Raw genomic sequence first — 21153 nt, forward strand, 5'->3', positions numbered from 1 at the left:
TTATCACAAAACCCACAGGTCAATACACTCAAGTCTTAAATCAGCAGCTGAAGTTCTCAGAACAAAACAAAGCTTGTAGTTCAAAATCAGAATCAAGTCAGATCCAGAATCTGAAGTGAATTGTTTTTCTCCTCGGAGTCTTCTTTTTATATTAAAGTTTGGACATCCTTTGAACCAGAATATTTCTAGACTGGACAGTTGACCTCACCCACCCGTAATTTCTAATAAATTCATACCATGTCCTAATGTCCTAAACTTGTGTATAGCATAATCAGTTGTGTCCTCAGGCAGCATGTTAGCACAGTACGTTATGTCTAATGACCATGCTGCATCATCTCAACCAGTCTGTCCCAATATGGCAGTCCCCATAAAAAAAGAAACAAAATAACAGTGAAGTGATGTCTCCATCCTGACAACAAATATACAAATAAAAAAAAAAAAAACCTTGCTTGTGCAATCCTAACACTTCGTTTTCGTGTAAACTTCATTTGCCATTTTTAAAAAGTAATGCATCTCTTCCCTAAATGAGTGGCTCACATATTTCTCAGGATAACTTTTAAATTTATGAGAATTGTCAATGAATAGTATTTCTTAATAGAAATAGACCTTTGATACTTGAAGATTCAATATGGCTTGGCATTTGACATGGCAAGTGTCAGTTAGTTCACTCAAAAAATAAAATTAGAATTTAAATTTTTTAATTAGTAGAAATTAATTGCATAGCCTCTGGTCAAATTTGTGTAAATATATATAATATACGTTTGTATATCTCTATTTTAATAAAAAAAAATTTGGGGAGACAAGACGTGATCTTTTGAAGAGCTACACTTTCACGTCCTGTGAGACGAGACTTTGTGCCACGAGATTTAACCACGCCTGGGGCCAGAAATAAAAGACAAAGGGTAGATGACAAAGTTGAACATCGTAAAGATTTCAAAAACGTTGACGCAATACACATGCAGAGCAGGTTAGAGATAATGGAAGTACGAAAATTCAAGTCTCAAAAAAATGATAGTAAAGATCGCATTAGCGCAAACAAACGGAAATTATTACTCGGTTAAATAATGGAACAGCGAAAAGAGATTGAATCTATTGTTCGGATTTAAACTTTAGGTCGGAGATTTGTAGATTGTCTAATTCGTGTTGCCATCAGGGAAAAGTAGTGTTTCTTCCTAATGAAGAGGCGTATCCGCGAGAATTAAAAGATTGGTTGTTTGATGAAAATGAAATCCCACAAGACAAGATTTTATGCAGAGAGATTTGGAAAAGTCCTGCCCACATCTAAAACATGTACAACCAAGCACACGGTTCAATTAGTTCTCATTTGTGTGAATGCAATTGTCAGACACAGTTCATGTAGAGAGAAAGAAACGATATTAACTCACGGCCAGTTATACATTGTGTTGTCAAGATGTAATTCCAAACATGGAGTCAAAATGCAAAAAGATAAAAGCGAAAAAAGATCGAATATATGGACATAGGCGATATGACAGAAGCATGTAGATATTGTTTGGCTTTAAAGTTTAAGTCAGAGACTTGCAGATCGTCTAATTTGTGTTGCCATCCGGGAGAAGTAGTGTTTCTTCCCAATGAAGAGGTTATACACGAGAATTAAAAGTTTAGTTGTTTGCAAGAGGCAGAGATGCAAATTTGCTTGTGTGTAGCGCAGGCAGGGGGGTTGGCGAGCGAAGTCCCCTAGTGTGTGTGTGTGTGTGTGTGTATATATATATATATATATATATGTATGTATGTATGTATGTATGTATGTATGTATGTACAGTGGTGTGAAAAACTATTTGCCCCCTTCCTGATTTCTTATTCTTTTGCATGTTTGTCACACAAAATGTTTCTGATCATCAAACACATTTAACCATTAGTCAAATATAACACAAGTAAACACAAAATGCAGTTTTTAAATGATGGTTTTATTATTTTGGGAGAAAAAAAAATCCAAACCTACATGGCCCTGTGTGAAAAAGTAATTGCCCCCTGAACCTAATAACTGGTTGGGCCACCCTTAGCAGCAATAACTGCAATCAAGCGTTTGCGATAACTTGCAATGAGTCTTTTACACGCTCTGGAGGAATTTTGACCCACTCATCTTTGCAGAATTGTTGTAATTCAGCTTTTTTTGAGGGTTTTCTAGCATGAACCGCCTTTTTAAGGTCATGCCATAGCATCTCAATTGGATTCAGGTCAGAACTTTGACTAGGCCACTCCAAAGTCTTCATTTTGTTTTTCTTCAGCCATTCATAGGTGGATTTGCTGGTGTGTTTTGGGTCATTGTCCTGTTGCAGCACCCAAGATCGCTTCAGCTTGAGTTGACGAACAGATGGCCGGACATTCTCCTTCAGGATTTTTTGGTAGGCAGTAGAATTCATGGTTCCATCTATCACAGCAAGCCTTCCAGGTCCTGAAGCAGCAAAACAACCCCAGACCATCACCCTACCACCACCATATTTTACTGTTGGTATGATGTTCTTTTTCTGAAATGCTGTGTTCCTTTTACGCCAGATGTAACGGGACATTTGCCTTCCAAAAGTTCAACTTTTGTCTCATCAGTCCACAAGGTATTTTCCCAAAAGTCTTGGCAATCTTTGAGATGTTTCTTAGCAAAATTGAGACGAGCCCTCATGTTCTTTTTGCTTAACAGTGGTTTGCGTCTTGGAAATCTGCCATGCAGGCCGTTTTTGCCCAGTCTCTTTCTTATGGTGGAGTCGTGAACACTGACCTTAATTGAGGCAAGTGAGGCCTGCAGTTCTTTAGTCGTTCTCCTGGGGTCTTTTGTGACCTCTCGGATGAGTCGTCTCTGCGCTCTTGGGGTAATTTTGGTCGGCCGGCCACTCCTGGGAAAGTTCACCACTGTTCCATGTTTTTGCCATTTGTGGATAATGGCTCTCACTGTGGTTCACTGGAGTCCCAAAGCTTTAGAAATGGCTTTATAACCTTTACCAGACTGATAGATCTCAATTACTTCTGTTCTCATTTGTTCCTGAATTTCTTTGGATCTTGGCATGATGTCTAGCTTTTGAGGTGCTTTTGGTCTACTTCTCTGTGTCAGGCAGCTCCTATTTAAGTGATTTCTTGATTGAAACAGCTGTGGCAGTAATCAAGCCTGGGGGTGGCTACGGAAATTGAACTCAGGTGTGATACACCACAGTTAGGTTATTTTTAACAAGGGGCAATTACTTTTTCACACAGGGCCATGTAGGTTTGGATTTTTTCTCCCTAAATAATAAAAACCATCATTTAAAAACTGCACTTTGTGTTTACTTGTGTTATATTTGACTAATGGTTAAATGTGTTTGATGATCAGAAACATTTTGTGTGACAAACATGCAACAGAATAAGAAATCAGGAAGGGGCAAATAGTTTTCACACCACTGTATATGTATATATATATATATATATATATATATATATATATATATATATATATATATATATATATATATATATATATATATATATATATTGTCAGGGATGCCAGGGGCAACAACCCGGCCGGGACGCCGTGAGGGACCGGAAGAGGGTCAAAGCCCACCCTGGATCACGTGGGGACTGCCTTCCTGGTTGCTCTTGGGGCCACGGGTACAGGGCATGGAAGCTCCACCCTGTACGGGCCCATGGTCACCGCCAGGAGGCGCCCCAATGCCTTGGGGACCTGTTACCCCAGCACTTCCGCCACACCAGGAAGTGCTGGGGGGAAGATTTAGGATGGCACCCGGAGAGCTGCCGGGAGGACAGCCGGCAGTTCCGCCACACTGGGGCGTGGCCAAGGGAGGAATGCCGGGAACACCTGGGGCTCATCCGGGAACTGGATAAAAGGGGCTGTCTCCCTTCATGCATGGCTAGAGTAGGGTGGAAGAAGGACAAGGCAAGAAAGGAGAGTGGAGGCGGCCCGAGAAGAAGGCATTTGTGGCCAGGACTGTGATTGTTGGGGTAATTGTGCACTAAATGGACTGGGTCTGATTGGTGATTAAGAACATGTCCGCCTGTCTGTGTCCGGGTCAGCTCCACTATATATATATATATACAGTATATATATATATATATATATATATATATATATATATATATATATATATATATATATATATAAAATATACTCACATACATGTTTCCAGTTCATATCACTTTTGCCAAGCAGAAGAAGCTACATGCAGTTGACTTAGCTATAGAAGACTGTGGATTAAATGTGTAAAATCCTATTAGTTTATGCAGAATTTACCACACCACTGGAGGGCACTATGCGGTTAGGCTCGACACAATAATGCTGTATTGTGGCCCCTTTCACGACACTGGGGAGAATATCCTATCTGGTTTTTTCCAGGAAATATCTATGACGGAAATGTGCAGATTTCAGAAACTCAGGGTGTCTCTACAGAGAGTTTTGCCCCAACTACAGTGCATTGTGCTTTTGACTGGTGGCTCATAAACTGATCATCGTGGGCTACCTAGAAATGGTAATGGGAAATCTTATAGGGACATGGCTGGTAAGCATGGAGTTGGGAGGTACTGTTGAACGAAGACTCAAGTAGCAGGAGGACGAAAGACGAAATGTGAGGAAGGAGAGTGAGACAGTTCAGCGGATCAGTGGACCAGACACCCCACAGGGTAGACAGAGAGCCCTACTTGACTAGGAATCAAGGTGGATTAATCATATGGGGAACTGGGTGGGTGTCCAGGGGCACCAGAAGCTGCAGAGCACTCACCACAAAAATCTCTAAATGGGAAAAACTGCACTCACAAGCATCTCAATGGCCAAGTGTGTCTTGTCATGAGCATTTACTGAAAAAAATACAAAAATAAAACAAAACTGTCAGATTGGTTTATTACAATATTTAATGATGACTTTAGAGTGGTTCACACTGAACTGCAATATTAAATATTATTGGTAAAATAATTCAAAAATGGGTGTACATGGTTTGCTCAACTCTTTGCATGTTACCATCCTGTCCCATCCTGCAGTTGCTGTTAACTTGTATGCTAACGTGTTTTGTTTAAAACACAGTAAAAAATGTCACCAAAGACATTGAAGGCACAAATGGTCTATTTTATCCTTTTTCCATCAAACTCCATCTAAGCCTATGGACGATCACTCACAGCCTTCCACTTCTGAAACATATAATGCTGTCTGGTAAATCACTCCAGTTGGATGAGCCCAGTCACCATTTATTGACTTAGTCTGTATTTATTAATTAGAAAATACAGATGTGACAAATTACATCTTGTTTTTCACTTTACAAAATCATCCTCTAGACAACATCAGAAAGCTCACTGATGTAAGCACCTGTTATTTATGAAAAGTTAACAAGTTTATGTAGAAAGCTACCCAGATAAATTGTAGATGGGATTTTCTCCTTACTAATTGAACACTTAATGTCAGGGGTTGGTTTGTTCTTGCTAATTGCATAAAGAGATTCTCATTTTATTTTGTTCAGTGCTCTTCTTCATTGGTACTTTTTATGACAATCTGATTTTAAAAAAATATGTCCTTACCAAGACAAAATTTAGTGTCCTTTTCAAGGAAATGGATTTCTTATTGTGGGGCCCACTTAGCCTGTTGACATCAGAGTTGCTGCCTTCAGTAAAAGAAGAGAGCACTAAAAGAAAAACAGAAAAAAGTCTGGAAGTGCAATCACATTCCAAACTGTGCTGAAATCACTCAGCCTTTTTCTTAGAAAAGATGAGGCCTAACCACTGTGGGCAAAAAAATTTGTATAAAGCTTCAAAGAATCATTTTAAAAAGCCAAAGACACAGTTGTTTGTGTCTGTTAGTAAGAAGAGCATGATAGTCATTTACAAATAATTGCCAATTCTGATTGATTACACAGATTGATTGTAACACTTCTATGGAAATTAAGAACAGTGATACAGGTGCCAGCCTTCTTTCCTTTTAAAGCCTGTTTACTTTTAAACCTGATAAAATTATTTTAGGTGTACAGTAAATTGCATTTGATTTGTATCCATGTGTGTATATGTTGACAATAGAGCTGCTGAGGCACCACAGAGCCTTAATCCAGCCATACGTTCGATCGTTCTGTTTCTGTGGAGTAATTACTCCCGTTTGAATAAACCCCTTTTGTTGTAGGCCTACTACAGTCAACAATATGCATATCCTGATGTTATTGAAAAAAGCATTGCTTTCTTAATTTCATTTTTGCATTGGCATTTGATGTGATTTAAAAAATATTTCCATAGCCATGTATTTTTGTAACAAAACTTTATACATTCTAAAACACAGAGGTTGGGTTTTATGGGTGTGCTTTATTTGCACAGCCTGCTCTTCACTGATTATTTTGTCATCAACTTGTATTTTAGTATGGCGTGTTTAAGGAGCTATGTTCACATATTAAAATATAGAGTGATGTCCTATGTGTGTAAAATTAGGCTAAAATGTAACATTGTCTGCCTACCATATAATTAGATCTTGAATACAATTTTGGTTCTTTCCTCCATAATTTATAGAGAATATACAGAGAAATTCCTCTTGCTGAAGACTGGCATGCGGCAGTGTCAAAACAGAGATATGCAAGCCGTTATCTGAGTTGTTATCCAGGAAGACCCATCCCAATCATCAAGCACATTGGTGGCGGCACCGGCAGCAGACACTGGGAAGCTCCTCTTAATTAACTCAAAAAGTTATTGAGCAAAGTACAAACTTGAAGAAAAGCCAAGATTCTGAAACTGAGTTAGATGTTTCACTTTCAGCAGATCAATGCCCAGAAGAACACAACCACAAAGTCATTAAAATAGTTGAAAGAGAAAATAAAGAATATCCCTGGCTTGGTCCCTGGTTTCCTGTTTTATTGTCCTACCTCGATGTCTCAATGTGTATTTCTCTTTAGCACTACACTTCTACAAATGGCAGCTCTTTAAATTATGCAGTATGAGTAAATGTAATGATTTGGTTTATTTCATATCGCTATTTTGCTTATACTTTTTAGCTGCCATTTTCTTTGCTACCTTCACTACCATTTTGTAGAATTGCTTGAATTACAGTGGCCATCTTATGGCTAGCAATGAATGCTGTTGCCTCACGTGGCACCGGAGAGTTAAACCTCAGAATTTTATTACCCAGAAGGCACTTCATGTTGCGATACACTACTCTTTCCATCCAAAATTCAATTTAAAACAATCAGTGTTAAGTTGAATTTTGTAGTTTTTTGATAGCTTTGGATAGCATTATAGCTTTATTTGGATTTTGTTTCTTTTTTTTCTTTTGGTTTTGGACCTTTGCTCCTTTTCTAGTTCACAATTATCTTCTTTTTCCTTCTCTGCCTTATCCATTTTGGGAGAACAGTGAGTGTGTTGGATTGAACAAATTATTGCTTTAATTTTCAGGAATTTATTAAATATTCCTGGGGATTGTTTTGTTAGGTTTTTTTAATACCATTTTTGTTATTGGTGTAGTTATTTTCTTATCATTTCATGACATAATGATAGTGCCTTTTTGTAGATTTATTTGTTCATGTGTTCCCATTTTATGTTTGTTTTGAACAAGGTAACATTTTTGTTTGTTTTGTAAATTCTGCAACAACATTTTATTTTTTTAATGAGCATTGCCATATTGTTGGTCTATGCTATGATGTGATGAACCATCATCAGTACAACCCTATAAAGGTTGGTATCAAGGACAAAACCTTGCCCAAGCTTGTGGATAAGAACTACAAAGTTTGCCGATTGTTTATTCAGTTTCCTGACTTTTTGCTCAGCTCTTTTTGACACAGTTTTTGGTTAATTGTTTTGGTCTGATAGATGGATGATTGACCTATTCCACTTGCTGGTTTTGACTTTATAATTTTTGTTTTATGCTTATCTCTATATACTCTTCTCCTTGCCCTTTTGGCAGCCACTGTCCTATCTTCTTACAGTACAGCGGAAGGTCCAAGTTCAGGCTGATGCTGCCATTTGGCAAACTCAATCTATCAGAATCCCAACATATTTCATGTGATTTAAGGTTGGAATTACTATGTAGCACAAATCTCTGAATTTTTCTAGTGACAGATACCACTCTAGAAAGTGCTTATATGAAAACTCGCAGTGAGAAGCTTATATGTCCAGTTTCTCCCATACAGTGTGCAAGTAATCCTAGTCGTCACTCAAAGTTACCGAGTCCTTTTTCAGAATGTATACACACATAGCAGACATAGTAAGTATTGTTTTGTCTATTTGTTTGTGAAAACTCATGGTATACACTCATTCCCCATCCTATGAAATGACTTCCTGAATATTATTTCACATTTGGGGGATGAGCTAAGGTCACAATCATTTACACTAGTACAGCGAAATTCTTACCTGTATCTTTAGTAGTAAGTGATGTTACGCTGTTGGTAAGTCTGCTCTTCTTAAAACCCTTGATTGGTTCGAAGTATAAATTTGTATCTCCATTCCAATCATACTATACTAATGGAAGGAATTAATAATTTCCACATAATACGTGAAAGGGAAAAATGTTTTGCAGAGCTGCCTCCTGCAGGCGGCAGACTGCGCTAAAATTTGAAGCAGTGTTGTCTCTTGCCAATTGTGTCTGATCTTTGCTTCTTTGACAATTTATCTTGTTACAGCATTTCTGTAACTGATGAATCACAGCCCAAACATGACGATGACCCTCCTTCCTGTACTTGCTTTTCCACGATCCCATTGTTTCTCATTTAACCGAACACATCCTGTTAAAAAAAAAAAAAAATGTTTTAGCGAATCCCTTTAACTATGTTCTTAAGCTTTAACTTCACTTCTGATTCCAGCTTTATCCTCTATATAAACAGAGGACCCTCTATATGTACGATTAAAAACGTAAATGGGCTTGTATATGATGATGGTGAATGTAGGCTTCAACTTTATCATTAAGATTTGTGATGTAATTGTTGAGTGTTATTTTACTGGGATTTATGGACATGATATACAACAATATTATTTAGTGAAAGGGGTTTGGTCAGATCTGGGCCCATAGTAGACATTTATGTTGCTCAATGCTCCTTCTTTTTGACATACTTATTAAATTTCCCATTGGAACAAATAACATTCTATATGTCTGTTACGTGTCAGTACTAAAGAAACACATTATTATTATTATTATTATTATTACTCATAATAGTGTTTGGGTGTAATTTTATAATGTTTAGATCTGGCAACAGGAGCTGTCTGATTGAAAGTATACATTCCGCCTCTGGCTACACATTGCCTAACTCATTAGCTGTGTTCTGTCTGTTATTCTTGATTTGATGACGTCCAACAGTCTCTGCTGAACTGGCCCAGCTCAATCAAGGGCAGAAGCTGTCCTCACATAACCTCAGTGCTGCCACTCATTCTGGAAGAGTCTGAAATAAATGATGATGCTAGCTTGTGAGTAATATTGAAAATATTTGTGCACTCAACAAGCTTGGCTCAGATTCGCTTTATTTGGAATTTCCCACAAAATACCCCAGGGTATACAGTTATAAGACTTCAACAGGTCTGCAAAGCATTGGTAGGCTACATTGGCAAACTCCCATGTTCACAGCTCTGAGGCTAAGTATCCAGAAGGTTACCGGTTCGAATCCCCATCACTGCCAAGAGATCTTACTCTGCTGGGCCCTTGAGCAAGACCCTTAACCTATAATTGCTCCAAGGTCGCTGTACAATGGCTGACTCTGCCCTCTGACACCAAGGGGTATGCGAAAACTAACAAATTCCTAATACAAGAAATTGTATAAGGCGAAATAAAGAACAAAAACAAAAAAAAAACCCTCAAATGTTCAGTCTTGGTCCACTGTTCCACAGCCAGATGCAGATATTTTTTCTACATTTTAGGGTTGACTATTGGTGTATTAGTCTACTGTCTGGTGTAGCATTTTTAGGGAGGTTGAAAAGGCTGACAATCTGTAACCAGATCATACCTTCTGGTGCCCCTTTTTTAAAAAGTGGAGGTAACTACATCCAGCTGACCAACATTAAGAGAAGACCTAATCAAGTGATTTCAACAATACCCAATAAATACCCTTAACATTTTAAGGCCATACGTCATACATCCCAGTAGCTTTGCTTTTGAAGAGCTTCTCAACCATTACAGTGAAACTCCTCAACAATTTTACCAGTTAAGGCAAACATTTTTTCACAGGAACAGATATTGTACAAGAAAAATATCCCGCCTATCCTTGCTAAACCATTAAGTGGTGCACCAGAACCTTTATTAGGCCACCCAAAATCCTTTTCAATGTCCTAACCAAACTCATCCCACAAAAAAGGCCTTTTTTCATTGGGTTTTTAAAACCTAAAAATCCAATAACTTTTTAAAACTCATATTCAGATTAGGCATACTGTTCCTAAAAAGCATGCCTCTCCTGGTGTCTCCTTCATTTTTAACATGAGTGATGAAGTACGTCAGTAAGACTGCTGAGTGAGCAGTTCATATACTTATGAACACAGCATCCAACAATATACTCTCCATATATATTAGGCAAGTAACAGTCAAGGTTTTCCAGTCTACATTTAACATTGCAAATTTTACATAAATGACACACATCTGAGACTTCATAGCATTAAACCCCAGAGTCCCGGAAAGATACCGAACCATGATCAAAAAGTCTGGTCCCATAGCCAATTCAGTTCATAGCAAGTGAATTCAGTTTTAGGTAGTGGGTCCTTTTCCTCCTGCAACACAAGTTCTGTCTGTCACCCATTCAGGTAAGCAGTAGTTTGCAATGTCAAGTCGGTCTGGATTTGTTCAACACAGCTCGATGCAATACTGTGCAGCTTCTTCATGCCATGTCTAACAGCTATTAATTAGATAAATTAGATAAGACTAATTAAACAAAGTTTAAAAAAAAAAAAAAAAGCAAAAGACACTTGTAAAGAAGGACTCCACAATGTAAAAGCCATGGCTGCAGTGGGAATCATTGTGAATTTGTGAATCCAAGTTCTTTAAATGTATTAGTTGACTTCTAACTAAGAAGCTGGTTGAAATGAAGGCCTACTGCTCTAGGAACTGAATCAGAGACAGTTGTGCTATTGCTGCTGTTATCCATTGTTTGTATTTTGTGCTGTAATCTAAATAATAATAGGGAAGGTATTGAGGTATTTTGTGAGAAGATCATAAAGAAACAGACCTGTATGAAATTCATATTTGCTGCTTGAAATGAAAAGCATCAAAGTTTTGGATGTTTCCTCTAAACCTATATATTACTATATATGTAGTACTGGTTAAATATATAATTTACTTCTCTGGTGTCTGTTGTAACAAAAGTAAAAAGGAGTTGTCAAAGTATTGCAAATGCACAAGGGACTACCCTATTTTCTAGTACTCAAAGACTAAAGATGGCAGATGACAAATCAAGAGACAGCAGTTCATAACTTCAGTATGAACTAGTTTGGTCCGCTGATTTGAATATTATCAGCAATTTTCTGTGAGTGCAACATTATAAGGTAGTGATAGTGGAAGGCGAGGCAGAGTCATGATTCTTCTACAGTGCTGAAAGGATGACTGGTAAGCCAATGTGTTACTCCAAATCCTTTCTTCCCAGTAAGGGGCAGACATTGCCCAAGTGCCGGACACACTACATGATGAAGTTTTGTTAACTAGGGGCCTTAGGAACATAATTTATCAGATGATGTCCATAGATATGAAAATGCATGTTTTTATTTGCTTGACACTTTGATGACTTTTGCCTTACTGAATGACATCTTCTGTTTTTACTGAATGTTATGTTTTGTTTTAACTAAATCCATCTTACCTGTTTTAAAACCTTAATGTACAGTTCAGAATCTTGTGGGTGTCTTGGCAGCCTAAACCAGGGGTCCTCAATCACGGTTTTGGAGAGCCGCAGTGGCTGCAGGTTTTTGCTCCAACCCAGTTGCTTAATAAAAAGCACTTATTGCTAAAGTAACGCTTCTGCTTCACTTTAGTGATTTTGAGCCCTTATTGCTTAATTTTGTCTTAAACAGCTATTTTAATTGCTCCTTATTATCAATAACATGCAAATGACAAGAGAGAGCAGCATTTCTCCATTTAGCTTATTTAAATTTACACCTGTGTGTATTTATCTGCACTATTGGGTTTAATTAAATACTTGGAAGAAAAATGAAGAGAAAAAAGTGAAGGACTGAGAATTACTCGTCCATTTTAGCCTTCAAATCATTTGCATGATAGAAAGGGAAAGAAAATCTAGGATATAAGAATGACCTGACATAGCAGAGTTAATTTAATTTCATAGCTTGTTAGTGCTTTATTGGCAAGAATTTCTTTCTGATTAACCAACCAGGTCAGAACAAAAACCTGCAGCCACTGCGGCTCTCCAGGACTGGGATTGAGGACCCCTGGCCTAAACCAATGCTGAACAGGTTCATTGTGTTCACCGAGAGAGGGACACTTTAAAGTTTCTAATTAACCTGGTGCACTTGTCTTAGGGATGTAGGAAGAAAAGCAATGCCGACCCAGGGAGAATATTCAAACTCCATACAGGCAATGCTTAGGTTAAGATCTGAACCCAGGCCTCTGCTGCGCCACTGTGCAAATCTGTAATAGTAGAAGTCAGTTCAGGAAATGAATGCATGGGAAATGCACACATACTCCATATTTAAAAGACACAGATGTTGACATTTATTGATGTATGTATTAAATATTGATACACATGTAATGATGGCAGTCTAACTAAAGCAAAGAGACACAAACAAGCTGTTCCACTGTTGTGATTGGCGACTTTGGCTTGCAGCTATTGTCCATAATTTAGGAATTCCCAGTAACTGTTTGTCGTAATCTCATGCTGATTAAGCCCCATGTCCACTGTGTACACCACCTGCCACTACTGCTGATTGAATGGTTTAGTGGGGCTCCTCATCCCTTGTGTCATCTTTTGTGGTCTCTGCCAGAGTGCCAAGAAGATGATCAACCTTATCTGCCTAGAGGAATTCAAACTAATGTCATATGGCTTGTATGTTGTGTTTAAATGGCTAAAACAATCAGGCCACTATACTTTACTATATGTTACCATTTACTGTAATTCTTAGTTCATGCAACAGTGTTTGTTTAGAGTGCTCTCTGGCACAAGTGAGCCCTTAATAAATAATCAACACATCCTGGGTTGTAGGATTACTAAAGTGAATTAACACTTTGCAAATTGAATAATAATAATAATTCTTTATATTTATAAAGTGCTTTTCTCAGTACTCAAACTGAATTATGGCAACCTCGAAAGTGTTTAATATACAGTACTTGTTATGTAAACCAGCGCCCCCATCATCAGGTTGTACTAATTCATGCAGGAGACTGAAGACTTAAAATATTAATCCTCACTAAAATTTTTAGACTAAAAAGAAGAGCAACCACGGAGATTCTATGAAAATAAAGCATTTCTGTTGCATGAGGTCAATTCAGTTTACTAAACTGTTTATGGAGGGGTGGCCAGTCTCATATCTGATTGGCTTTCCAGTCCACCTTTTGAGGTGCCCATCAAAGGATGATAAGTCTGACTTTTTGTGCAGCGTTGCACTAACTGAATGCACCCAACATTACTCTCTAGATCTTATGATTAGTTTTATCAGGACAACTTTGATTTTTAAATTGGCTTTGCTGCCAACATCCCCGTTCTGTCAGCACTGATGCTGCTTGGGATCCCTGCTACTCCTTAAATGTCACTTTTGAATGGAATGAGTTCTGTGAGAAGAATTGCAAAATCTAGCACAAAGCGTCAATGTATTCACCTTGACATCTAGAAATGTCCTTCTCACTGTACAGTACAATACAATACAATTACATTTTGTATAGCCCAAAATCACACAAGGAGTGCCACAAAGGGCTTTAATAGGCCCTGCCTTTTGACAGTCTTACAGCCTTGACTCTCTAAGAAGACAAGGAAAAACTCCTAAAAAAAAAACCCTTGTAGGGAAAAATGGAAGATACCTTGGGAAAGGCAGTTCAAAGAGAGACCTCTTTCTAGGTAGGCTGAGCATGCAGTGGGTGTTTAAAAAAAATAAAATAAAAGGGGTAAATACAATATAATACACAGAACAGAACACAAGCAATCTTCAATAAAACAGAAATATTACAAATGCAGAGCAGAATTCAACAGTAGATAATATCACATAATACAATTTGAATTTGTTCATAGTGTCCTGCAAACCTCAGCTGCTGTACCATTAAAGATGTGTCAATGCCAAAGTGACCTCAAATGGCAGAGCTACATTAAAAATCCATGCTAATAAAAACTTGCTGGGATGCAATTTGATGCTCCCTCTTGCAGGCTCATATTTCATAAATACAGTACTGGTTGACCTATTCCTGACAGAGCAGACCTGATGATAACAGATTACTTTGATCTTCATCATCTGCTTTTTTATTTCCTCCACGCAACTCTTTAATGTAACCGTCAAGGAACTACATGCTGCTTTACCAGACTCGGGATGCAAATGACTGCACGGACAGACTACTGCTGGTCTATGTCCTGTAAAGAATAACCCAGATCCTGAGTAATAACAATTTTAGGCTAAGACCCTAGACATAAAGCTATTGGGGGAGGTCATTGCACTCATTTTTTAAGTTACTAAGTTGAATAAACTTCAAAGACACAAGGGCACACAAAATTCACTCGGACATGGGAATCACTCAGACAGTGATGGGGTGGGATTCAAAATAAGGTAGTCATGCTAAGTGCTGTTTCATATTGCTGACTAAATATACCAGTATATTTATAAATGTAATCATTTATTCACTCATTCAAAACTTTCAAATCAAACTAACCTGCATGTCCTTGGGGTGCAGAGGGACAATGGCAGAAAATATATGAGGAAAACTCCATACATACATACATGTGATTGTGCTATGATTTTACACTACTAGCCCACCATGCCCTTTGTTAGTATTTATGTAAAACTGAACAGACCTATGGAACTAGTTGTGCCCAGCAGAATACACCTTTTTTGGGGGTCTGTGTGCAGTGTAATGCAGTGTGGCTTTGAGCAATTTGATAGATTTTCCTGAACACCCTGCTATTCTTGCCCAAGACTGTGTTGAAAGAAGTTCATCCATCCTTCCAGTTCCAACCCACATAATGCAATTCAGGTTCATGGGGACTTGAGTCTTGCCTGGCAACATTGGAAATCAGGCAGGAATCAACCCTGAAGAGGCCAGCAGTCAACAACAGGACACACTCATGTGCACCCCTCACTCATGCCAGTGCAAGTGAGAGTTGCCAGTCAGCCTAACTTGTGTACCTTTGGGGTGTGGGAGACTAACTCACCCTCTCTCTCACACTCTCTCACATACATACAGACACACACACATACACACAGGGAGAATGTGAAGAGTATATAAAGTCTGATACCCTGCTAGAAACACAGTAATAAAATATATAATAATAAAAAGGAGAAAGTAGTAGAGAGAAATTGTGTTAGGAGCTGCAGAAAGTATTTACAAGTCAAAGTTACACCTCACTTCATCCACCCAGTGAACCTACGTATCTACAAAACATCTCCATTCTATAAAGAAGGACTTGCCCACTGATAAACTACTATGAAAACACATCATGTCACCCTGTTTGTAACCTAGGTTTCTAATGCGGTACTACAGTATATAGTATAGTACAGCACAGAGGTGAGGGTTACTTATCAGTGAAAGAACATAAGTAGACAAATTCTAAGAAAGATGTCACTAGGACCCAGAAGGGCCCCATTTCCCCTGTTGAGTGGGTGGGCTTTAGTCCTTGATTAATGAAGTATCTGCCACACGACTTGCTCACTCTGTGTGAAACAAACAACCTCAGCACACTCTTTACACCTGGAAGTGATGGGCTCTGTTTTAAAAGTGACAGAATAGACGAGAAGCAAACAACAAAGCAAAGAAGAAAAATTCTTTTTTTTTCCTTGGACTGAGAAAAATCAAAATGAATGACAGAAAGGAAAGGAAAAGGAGGTAGGCACTTCTCTATAGTGTAATTAATAACTATAGCTACAAAACGTAATCCTGCTATGCTACTATTATAATTGATTTCTTTAAATCAATTTACACGTCTAATGAACTGAAACTGTTAGTTTTTTGACAAAGTGAAAAGGCATTCTGACTGTGGTGTGTGTGTGCGTGCTATATGTGTATACATGTACATACATGCCATGAGATAGCTTTTAATACAGTAAGGCCCTTTTCAATATATGTGTTCTCATTATTTTGTACAAATGTCATCTTTTATTTATTCCATTTCAAAAAAATACAAAAGCATTGGGGAATTCTTCAGAATTTTAGATTTTTTAAACAATATTTCTTAATGTCATGGAGGAAACACAACATACGCTTAATGAAATGTTACATCTGTACCGCACTGGATTAAATATAATAGTAACAGAAATGTGTTGTTATATGAATATAAATTGTGAATAATTTCTTCTTATTATTACATTTTAATGAATATAACTAATATGGTAACAGCGATGTACTATTAGTAGCAGTAGTAGTGTTAAACAGTAGCAAACAAACTTTTTCTGAGACTGTCAAGAAGTTTACATTTTCCTCAGCTGCCTAGATAAAAAAATGGACTCCAGCATACTAACAGTTGAATGCTTTATTGAAAATCCCACGACAGCAGAGTGTTTTATAATTGTATTCACAGCAGTTGTCTTTTCTCTCAGTGATTCTGTAAAGTGCCCAGAATTCGTACACGCTGTTAGCAGTTCAACCTTCCATCTTCTAACCTGTTTATCTAATTCTAGCCTTCCAGGGTTTCTTTCGGTTTTGTGCCTAATGATGCTGAGATATGCTCCTTAAGAATTGAAAAAATGGGTTCATAAAACAGACAGTGGAATGGACAACACTAATTATTCTGTATTATACACGTAAACCAGGTAGCGACATTTAATTTAAATATATTGGTGTCAGAATATATACAATTATCTGAGTTTCTTTAAAAGTATCCACAATATCCTTCTGTGTTCTGTGGCATTGCTTAAATTGATTTAGTTACTTTAAAATAATGTCAAAAAAACTGGCAACATTTCCAAACTATGACACTCTTTTCAATTCCTTTACATATTAAACTACAGTGAACTTCATATGTGAAGTTTAGTAACATCAGGTAACTTCACAACAGACGTGTTTCAAAGAGTAATGCAGAATCAATACTAACTCTGCTTGATAATGAAGCAGGCACTGTGTTCATGTGCAAAGGCTGCCATAACTTGGCACTTCATTGTCTAATGGCTAAATTAATTTCAACTTCATTTTAAACATGAGATTTAAATTTTTAAAGGCATACATTTTGGCAATTTGATATTTTATATTTTGCTTACTAAATGTAAATATCATGTTGTGAGCTTAATGCAACTGTACGTTAAAGTGAAATAGCACACAATGAACAAGGATATTATTTTGTGAATGTTTCTTTATTATTTTTAAGAGTTAAATGGGAGCATAACTTAATTTACTTTTATAACTTAATGATAGATGCCACCGTGCGAAGCCGTTTTTCAGGCTTACTTTAGGGCTCAGTCAGTGTCTTCCTCATAAAAATAAATGTTATGTTAATTTGTGACTCTGAATTGGCCTAGTGTAGGAGGATGGTGCCCAGTCTAAGGTGGGCTCCTGCTTTGTACCACATACCTACTAACCCTGTAATTCAAAACAAGAGCTCAGAATGTGTTTTGAAGGATGGCTGTCCTAATGAGAAGACAGGTTTCTAAATGTCTGGATTCAGTGAAAACTGAATATTGTTACTTCAAAACGGCTAGTTGATTTTAGCAAAAGAGATGAAAAATCTCTAAGGTCTAAGTGGTCGGTGTTATAAAATAAAAATATAAATGTTAAGTGTGTTGAATTCAATTACCTATGTTTCATTGCCTGTTCAAAATATAACACAAAAATAATTAAAACAAAAATAAAAATAAAGTTTTAGAGTAACACATTTAGCAGACATACTACGTGTCCCTTTAATTTGCACACAACATCTGATGACAATAGTTGGCTTCTCCTTAAGTAAAGAAAGCCCACAGTTTAGACAAACCTTTAAAAGTAATATCTGTAGTACACCGTGAGGACTCCTGCAGAATTTGGATTGCTTTGAGATTAACCTGCAAACCCCTAAGAGTGCATCTTAGATTAACCTTGACAAATGTGAGTAAGGGAACATAGCTTGTATTACACTGGCATCCATTATTACACTCATTTATTAGTATTTTATTTTCTCATTCATGCACTATTCACGTAACATACGCTGCTTAATCATTTTTGTAACCTGTTCAAAGGTGATGAGTTGATTTTCCTACTATTATTTTCTTAACTACAGAATTTCTCCATTTTCTCTCATGTTTATAAATCATTAGCACTTTAAAATATGGACTGTCTGTCAGTCATTTGCCCATATGTAGGAAGACCTTAAAATAGGCTTTGTTTGTCTTATATATCCATAAGCATCAAAGTGATTAAGAAGTATTTCCTTGAGCTAACCACTTCAATAATTATGAGCTAATACAGTATTATTCAGGACTATTTCTACCCTGTGACACACAACTGAATACGTGGGTCTGAAAATGGATAAGTGGTCTAAGGCTGTGCATTTGGAATGTCCCAAGGACATAGGAGGACCATATTATTTTCTCTAATACTGGTATGAGAAGAACAAATGCATGTTTTGTTCTTTTAACCAGATTTTAAGGAATCTAAGGAGAAAGAAGTCACATCTCTTCAAAACTGCAAATGCTTGCAACAAAAAACATGTAGCCATTATCTGTTCCTTAATCAATTAAATTATCACATTAGGCCTAAAGTACTTTCTAACTGGAGTGCTAGAAAGAAATGGTAGTCAGCCCTTGTGCGAAAGAAATGAGAATGGTGAGGGTGCACACCCTGGAGTGAATCTTAGATTGTAGATAGAACAGGCCATGACACTGTAGGTTGGCCACGGGTGTGTCCACGTAGAGTTATGCCGGACAGCGTGACTGCTTGAGCTCTAGGGACTGAGTTTGATTCCTGGCTTGGCCACCGTGGGTGTGGGATTTCCACTTTCTTACCATGGTCACAAGGTTTGCTGCCATATCCCACAGATATGCATACTGGTTAAACTGTTAGCTCTAAACTGGTTGAGCATTAGTGAGTGTAATTGTGCCATACAATGGAGTGGCATTTTATCCAGATATGATTCGTGCTTTGAGTCAGAAGTAACAATTTATAACCTGCATTTCTCTCTTAATTGTGAATTTCTAATCAGCAGGTTTAGAAAATGCATGAATAATTGATTGATAAAGATAAAAGAGAGGGGTGATCTACCTTCATTGTAATTTTTTCAATGGAATAAGAGAACCTCTTAATCAAACTATGCAGATATTCTGCTGGATAAGTTTCCATCCATTTTCTAATCTACTTTTCCTGGTCAGGTACACATTCCTGCCTCCCTAGGCAGGATCAAATCCTAAATATAATGCCAGTTCATTGCAGGGCTTGCTCACATACAGTCCTGCAGTCACTTATAATGGGCATATCTAGTGTCCTCTCTTTGCATGTTTTTGAGCTGTGAGAAGGAAACCCATGAGGCACAAGCTCTACAGAAATAATGATGGAATTCAAACCCACTGCCCACTGTGCCACTACACTAATAATGCAGAGTAAGTTCTATAACTGGGAAGCATTGTGGGTCTTGTTGCCACACAAGCTTTTAGCTTCAAATACTTGTACGTTGAATAACATGGGCTTGGGTTGTTTTGATTGTGTATGCCCCATTGTAGACTGGCTCCTCTGGCCCAATCTCTCCAAATGAAGCAATCACTTGAAAAAGGATTGAAGTGCAGTGTTGTACTTTCTAACATAACAAGCCACTTACATATATAAAGATAAAGCAACCATGAGACCATGAACTGGACAAAAAAGGGACTGATGGTTAGGTTGGATGAGATGAACACACTACTGTGAATATAAAACTGTGAATATAAAACCTTCTGTACATTGTGCATTTACCTGGTCATTTTAACCCAAAGCATCAACCCCATTGCTTTTCATTATCTGATAAAATTAGAAATATTGCACTATAATTGAAGATTAATTTCTGACGTTCTCATCATTGGCCTTTAATCCAAGACTTTTTAAACAAAATGAGTTTCTGGTTAGGACACTTTGACTGCATCATCTTATTCAGACCAGTAAACTTAACAGTTTTTAACTTTCCTGCACATGTTTTGAATGCAGAACATGGAAGATTCTGAAGATTTACAGTTTGTGGATCAATCGACTGGCAGTAAACACTTTAATTAAGGAACACAGTCAGCAAACACTCCTGAATTTTTGTTTTTTTATATTCCCTCATAAACAGAGAGGGGGAGCTTATCAGAAGGCTGAGAATGTCCTACGATGTGAAGTTTGCGTCATTGCTGTCTTATCTTAAAACAGCAGGGAAATCCTACACTTGCGCAAAAAGGCACGTGAAGCAGAATTCACAAATTAAAAGTACAACTAAGAAATCCCCAGAAAAGCTGAAGATTACAAGGTTGGAGATAACAAATTCCGTTTTGGTGCTGGATGGAGCATGGTGACTTCAGAGCATTTAGTTTTACACTTGTCTGATTGATGGTACATTGAAGGCATATTTAAATCTTTACAAGCACAGAGACAATCTAAAATTTACAGTCATATTACCTGCTGGCCAGTAGAGACTTTTCATTAAAGTCATGTGAATTCTGTGTATCTCTTAGTAATTTCTTATGGGAAAGTTCCAGTCTTATGCACTTTCCTGTGTATTTATGTTCAACCAACATCCATCTATCCGTTATATAAGCCTCCTCTGGATGTGGCAGTGGTCCAATGCAGAGTTCAGTCACACCCCAATAGTACCCCCCAAACCTCCCAACCACACACACACTTCCTCATACAGGTCCACCTTCAAATCACATATTAACCTAATGTGCATGTCTTATTAATGTGGGAAGAAAACCAGAGTTATCCAGAAATAAAACAAACATGTGAACAAGAAGGAAAACATGCAGACTCCCCATAGGCAGCATGTCAATATATGACTATGTCTGTAGGGGTCTGATGTACTCCCATATTCTAAAGGAGGCCTGGTGGGAGTGAGAATGTACATGTGAGTGTGCCCTGCAGTATTGTACAATACATGTCATGTCCAATTTTGGTATTTGGTTTGCAGCTGGAATGGTCAGAACTATCAGTGATTCTGTAGTACAAAAATTCAGAAAGTGAATGTATGG

The 21153-nt window shown here is 37.6% G+C and overlaps 1 protein-coding gene across 4 annotated transcripts in view; it reads left to right on the forward strand.

The window, feature by feature from the left end:
- The first annotated feature begins 15699 nt into the window (after positions 1 to 15699).
- LOC120539324 (hypoxia-inducible factor 1-alpha-like) overlaps positions 15700 to 21153 on the forward strand; it is a 51328-nt gene continuing 45874 nt past the window's right edge. For all 4 annotated transcript variants that reach the window (XM_039769287.1, XM_039769290.1, XM_039769289.1 and 1 more), the window contains exon 1: positions 15700 to 15886. In XM_039769287.1, the coding sequence (XP_039625221.1) occupies positions 15858 to 15886 (29 nt within the window). In that variant the 5' untranslated portion in view covers positions 15700 to 15857. The remainder of the gene's footprint in view (positions 15887 to 21153) is intronic.

The sequence above is a fragment of the Polypterus senegalus genome, chromosome 11 (genome assembly GCF_016835505.1).
Source record: "Polypterus senegalus isolate Bchr_013 chromosome 11, ASM1683550v1, whole genome shotgun sequence".
NCBI classification, from domain to species: domain Eukaryota; kingdom Metazoa; phylum Chordata; class Cladistia; order Polypteriformes; family Polypteridae; genus Polypterus; species Polypterus senegalus.